The sequence below is a fragment of the Sporobolomyces koalae genome (assembly GCF_050403365.1).
Source record: "Sporobolomyces koalae JCM15063 DNA, S_koalae_JCM15063T_v1_ctg96, whole genome shotgun sequence".
NCBI lineage: Eukaryota > Fungi > Basidiomycota > Microbotryomycetes > Sporidiobolales > Sporidiobolaceae > Sporobolomyces > Sporobolomyces koalae.
The window spans coordinates 1-6,000 of NW_027481675.1; the positions used below are offsets into that span (position 1 = coordinate 1).

Below are 6,000 nucleotides of genomic sequence, written 5' to 3' on the forward strand. Positions count from 1 at the left end.
CAGGATTTTCTCTCGCTTGACCCTTGCATGCAGTTAAGGTCTTATAATAATGATAGCAATTGAGCCGAACGTCAAACCTAATCCGACGCCGGCTTTCGATGCGAGAGTGACAAGAATGCCTTTCAGAAGCTATCCTTGGCCAGCCATAGCCAGGCGAGCTGGACTGTAGATCGAAATACTCCAAACGCGACTCGGAGGATTCCAGGATAATGAACGTCTGCCATTCTTGTGATACGCGGCAGCTGATACGAGAGCATTGCTGCAATATGAAAATAGATTACGCGGCTGGCTGCAATGGAGGACTTTGCAAAGAAAGGTCGTATGCGAGAGGAGGATAGAGGAGGACGAGGAGCAGGGGAGGTTATTATAGAGGTAGAAATACATACTAGACAAGAAGGGAAGACCTGCGGCGATAGAACAGAGGTGTTGCGCGGAACAAGCGCTGTTTCTTTTTTGACTGACGAAAACAACTAAGGATACCACACAGCGATCCGACCAGGTACTGCTGAACGAAGTGCGACCGAAGAAACCGTTGAGAGGAGAAGTTTAGTGAGCGACATCGCATACGCTCTAATCGCGTGCAGCTGGTCCAGCAGCCGGGGTCAGAGCCGAAATCCTGCCAGCGGGGGCACCCGGTGTTGTCGGTCGAGAGGCCGAGGGGGTTGGCAGGGCGGGAGTGGCAGGCGCTGCGATTGCAATGAAGAGTTTGTAAGATAAGGCCGCGAAATCTTTATGAAATATTGGCAAGCTTACCCGAGCGGTTGTGAGCCAAGTGGCTCTGGACAAGCGATCCGGCTGCGAGAGCACTCATCAAAGACAGCTGAAGGAATGTAGGAGACCAGTCAATACAGCGCGGAGCGAGATCGAGCGATTCGGAGACTTACTTCTCCTGCCATGACCGAGGCACAAATGATCCTCGCAAGCTGCTGCGCGTTGTGCCCGGGCGACGTCGGGTGAGGACCCTTGACGCCGAGCATGTCGAGCATGGCAGCCTGAGGCAACAAGACTACGAAGCAACCAGTGCATGTCAGTAGATTCTTCGGATCGGATGGCTTGCAGAACAGCGTACTGGTTCCGCCTCCAACAGTGCCGACCTCGATCGAGGGCATCGAGCAGGTAATGAGAAGGTCTTTTCCGTCGTTGACTAACACGAGGGCGCATCAGCTTCGGTCTGGCCTGTGCACGAACGGCAAGAAGGAGACTTACTCGCTTCCATCAAGGTAATACAGTTGCTCGATTCAACGTTCTGCGCAGGGTCTTGTCCAGTGGCGAGATAGATGGCCTAGATCGCGAATTCGGCGTGAGCCCATGCTGTGCGACAAGGAGATACGAAAGAGAATCTGGGACTAACAGTCAGGATGTTCGACGCGTGCGCGTTGTTACCTCCGATTGATCCAGCCATGGACGATCCGATCAAGTTCTTCGTGACGTTGAGCTTGACGAGGTCTGCGACGGTGGTCTTCAAGATCGACTTGACAGACTCTCCCGGTACGATTCCCTCGGCGACGACGCTCTTGCCTCGGCCTTCAATCCAGTTGATCGCAGCAGGTTTCTTGTCCGTGCAATAGTTACCCGAGAGCGAAACGATCGACATCTCGGGGAAATGCTCAGTCATCATGACATCCAGGGCTCGTTCCGTTCCCTGTCGCAATCTCCGGGTCAGCTCTGAACGAATACCTCACAACGCGCCCGATGAGGCCAAGATGAGTATTCACCTTGGAGATCATGTTCATGCCCATTGCGTCTCCAGTCTGAGTCGCGAAACGAACGAAGAGCGTGCGGCCCGCCATGGCACACTTGAGCGACTTGAGGCGGGCGAACCGAGAGGTCGAATTGAAGGCGGCTTTGAGAATGTCCGAACCCTCAACCGAGTCGATCCAGCGCTTGGCGGCGGCACATTGCACGACCGAGGGGAAACCGAGAGCAGGTCCACGGGTCATGGCGTCTTGAGTGATGACAGTAGTGACACCACCGCTGACGTTGAGAGCCTTGCAGCCACGAGAGGTCGATGCGACAAGGGCGCCCTCAGTAGTAGCCATCGGAATCGGCAGGACGACGCCATCAATTCGAAGAGGACCAGCGATACCGACCGGGATGGGCATGTATCCAACGACATTCTCGCAGCATTGTCCCATCACTCGAGAGTAGTCGTAGTGCAGATACGGCAGCTCAGACGCCTCGAGCGTGTTACGAGCGGAAGCGCGGGCTGGGGACGAGAGAAGATCAGCGTGGCGCACGTGTTGAACACTCCATACAAGTTGCCGGCTGCTTACAGATGAGTGCGCGACGAATTGCGACAGCACGTTCGTGATCCTTAAGAAGCTTTTCCAGAGCATACGCGGCCATCTTGCCCTTCTGGACCATGAGGATGATCTCCTCGTCGTTGAGCAAGATAGCACCGGCGCCGCCATCGAAGATCTTGACACACGATTCGAGGTCGCGGGGCGTCTCGGGGATTCCATTGAGAGGGACAAGAGCGACGGTCGAGGGCGAGAGTTTGATTTCGGTAGTTTCTGACGGAGCCAGTGTCTCGTTGGCAGACGGCTTCTCGGTCTTTTTGTTCTCGAGAGGAGCAGCGGCGAGCTTGCGCTGGCGAGTACGAATGAGGATAGGAGAACCGGGAGGGGAAGTTTCGTCCGAGGAATCGCTGTCGCGGCGGGCTTTGACGGCGCTGACTTTGACAATTGACGGTACCTCCTTCGTAGACTCGGCTTCGGCTCGGCGTTCACCTCGTGCGTATTCCTTCTGCATGACAGCAGCGTCCTTTTGCGTCCATTCGTTCTGGAGTTCCTCGCGGAGAAGACTGAACGACCGTCGCAGGCGAGCTTTAGCCGCGTCGTCGTCGTCATTATCTGCAGCGCTGCCGGTCGAAGCGAGGAGGACTCGAGCTGCCACTTCGGCAGCAGAACCGTGGCTAAAACTGTCGGTACCTGACGCGATGCCTTTGAGCAGATAACCATTAAGGAAGAGAGAAATGGCGAGGGCGACCACAATCCATTTCGAGATGATGGGATCTCCAACGAGCCGCGACCATCGGCTCATGAACTGGTCGAGATGGGCAAGAGAGTCGGATGCGGAGGAGAGGTGAGGAAGACCAGCACTCGCGTGCGAAGCAGGTTGCGTGACAGTTCGATCGATTGCGTGGAAATGAAGAGCCGGGACGACGTGTAGTAGAAGCTCGGTTCCAGGCTCGTGGGCAGTCACCAATTGCAACAACGTCGAGCTCAAGACGGGGTTGGTCGTATCGATTTGCGGGATGTGGTAGTTCGATGGCGAGTGATCCATGTGACGACCAAGTGCAGTTTGAGTCGTAAGCGTCGTGACAAGGTTGAGCGAGTGCAAGACGAGGAAGGCGGCGATAAGAAGGACCTTGAGCTTGGCCATCGGGTTGCCTGACCAACCGCGTCCCGTGAGGACCCGGATAACTTTCGCGCCAAACGAATCGGCATCCGTTGCCGAAGCAGCGTCGTCGCCGTTCTCCGAATCTTGAGCATCAGCGTCCCTGAATTGGTTAGGGTCATCGAGGAGGCGCGACAGGTCGGCGGACGAGTCCGTGCGACGGAAGTGGCGGACAACTTTGATGCGGTGAATCTAGGAAGCAACAAGAGCGGCTTAGGAACCGGGTATTCAGAGGCAGAATTAAAGACCGTAAGTGTACTCACTTCGACCATGATGGTGAGGACAGAGACGAAGAAACCCATCAGGAAGAGTCCATCGAAGACGAGAATGACTGCGGCAAGTTGACAGAACTCGCGTAGACCGGCGACACCGCTCATGGCGCCAATGACGAGGACCGCGACTTCGACGGCGTAGTCTCGGACGATCGAAACGCCCGTCTTGCTGACAGCGCCGAGGACGATGTCTCGACTCGGGATAGGCGGCGCGAAGCGAAGTCCAAACATCGAAGAGTGGACGGCGTTGGCGTTTCCATTCGCGGCTCCAGAGACGGGAGTCATAGATCCGCGGCTCGAGGCACCTGCGTACGCACCTCCAGGTCCGATCGCCGGGTTGGAGAAGACAGCGCGGGTAAGAAGGAACGGCTTTTCGAAACCGACCGTAATGACCAAAAAGGGAAGCGCTTCGCCGAGAAGGACGGGGTTGACGCTGATCTCCAAGTACCAGGCAGTAAGGAGACTGCACATGAATGCGAGACAGGAGGAGGCGAGGGCCAAAGTCGCAAGCCAGAATCCCAGGGAGGCTGAATGGGGTCGCAGGGAAAGCGAAAGCCGACGCATGTTGAGATATAGCGAGACGAAGGTGGAATGCATAAGCACGTAGGCGATGAGCATGACGAAGATGTCTGCCGAATCGGCTTTCTGTTTTTCACGATGCAGAAAGACAATGAGCTTATACTTCGATCAGGCAAATTCGACATCCAGAACGTACCTTAGCAAGGCCCCAGAAACGTAGAACGAAAGCCTTCGCGGCGAACAACATCCACTGTACACTCTCCATCTCGCGTTTGCGGTCCATATTGAACTCGGCCTCCTCTACGACAAAATCATCCTGTCCGCGATTGAAGAAGCTCGTGTAGCGCTTTCGGCCCTGCGTCCTGCGAACCTTCTCGAGTGCGACCGTTTCCGTCTCGACAGGGATATCGGCGAAGTTGTTGAGAAACTGATTTGGGCCTACAAGCGAGCTGAACGCGAACGACTTGACAGTCAAATTAAGGGTAGGCTGGGTTTGGGCGGTCCAGCATTCTCCATCAATCCGGTAGCAATCTTGCACATCGCTCATGGCGACTGCGACATCGGCATCGAGAAGTTCCTTGACTTGCGTCTTGCGGGTCGAAGCGAGGTTCGTCGGGATCTCGACGATAACTTGACGAAGCCAGAGCTCAACGGAATCGGCTGGGGCCGGATCAGAAGGCGAAACAGAGGACCAGAGACCGGTGGACGGAGCGAACAGGAGCGACGGGTGCCGATTCGTTGTGTTGGCGACCGGGAGAACATCATCGTCGTAGAGCAGGAAATCCGAATTGCGAACGACCTGCGGGCAGTGCACTTTGCATCAGCCTCCGGTCTACGTGCCATATTTCGTAGCTCTGATGTGCAGGTGTGACCGCTGCGAATCTCTACAATTGCCAGCTCGATCCCTTTGTGCAGACGATCCATCACCCTTTCGCTAGAACTGGTCTTATCTGGACATCGGAGGAGACCACGTTGCTTGAACGAGCCACTCGAGCCACGTGTTCTGCGTAAGAAGCGTCCGGTGTCGACGTGACGCCTTCCCTCTGAATACTGCTTTATTCCGGCCTGCACTCGATCCGGCATGATCCGGTTAACGCGACAGCGTGACTTACTTTGATGAGCTGGAAATAGACGAGCGTGGCGGCACAGAACACGGTGACTATCACCTCGATCGGGAACGAAGTGCCAACTTTGGCGAGTCGAACGAGCGGGAACCGCAGCGACGAGAACGACGAGGGCGACGTGGCGAACACCATCCTGGGCGTGCCTCTGATTGGCAGAGAGGAGATACGCGAACGCTGCGCAGCTGAGCCGGGGGAGGGAGCGAAAGAGGCTGGCAGAGCAGGGGGGGTGGTCGACACGCTTTCGCAAAAAACACGCGTCGGGTGGATCGAGCGAGGCGTCCGATTGGGTAGTCCGTTGAGGCCTACCGCAAGCTGCACAGTCGGCAGGTGGAACTGCTGGATCGTGTGACTTGGAGTGGCAGAAAGGCCTCGCGCCGGACCTTTCGTCTCGCACTCCTCTCGCGCGACGACTGTTGGCACACGGAAGTCATTCCTTCAACTCTCCACCCACGACTGCGCCTGCTGCTATGTTGCCTTGTTGCGCAGACTACGTGATGTATGGTGTCCCCTTACGTTCGACCGCGAAAACCTAAACGCAACAAAGCAGCTGGATCCATGGCGGTGAATTCGCGCCACGAGGAGGAGCACGGCATACCGCTCTCGACGATCGGAATCGTGTCAAGGATGACCATGCAGTGTCGATCAGAGCCTGAATGCAGGCGAGAGCCAAGGGAAAGAGAATTGTA

The 6,000-nt window shown here is 56.1% G+C and overlaps 1 protein-coding gene across 1 annotated transcript; it reads right to left on the reverse strand.

Annotated features, from left to right (window-relative positions):
- Window positions 1–570: 570 nt before the first annotated feature.
- On the reverse strand, window positions 571–5,446 carry JCM15063_003012 (uncharacterized protein; the record flags this gene model as incomplete). The annotated part of the gene is made up of 11 exons (XM_076681648.1): window positions 571–686; window positions 754–820; window positions 885–1,006; window positions 1,070–1,144; window positions 1,207–1,282; window positions 1,352–1,642; window positions 1,716–2,206; window positions 2,274–3,591; window positions 3,663–4,316; window positions 4,387–4,989; window positions 5,303–5,446. The coding sequence occupies 11 exons, from the start codon at window positions 5,444–5,446 to the stop codon at window positions 571–573; spliced, it is 3,957 nt and encodes a 1,318-aa protein (XP_076531223.1).
- Between the last annotated feature and the right edge of the window lie 554 nt (window positions 5,447–6,000).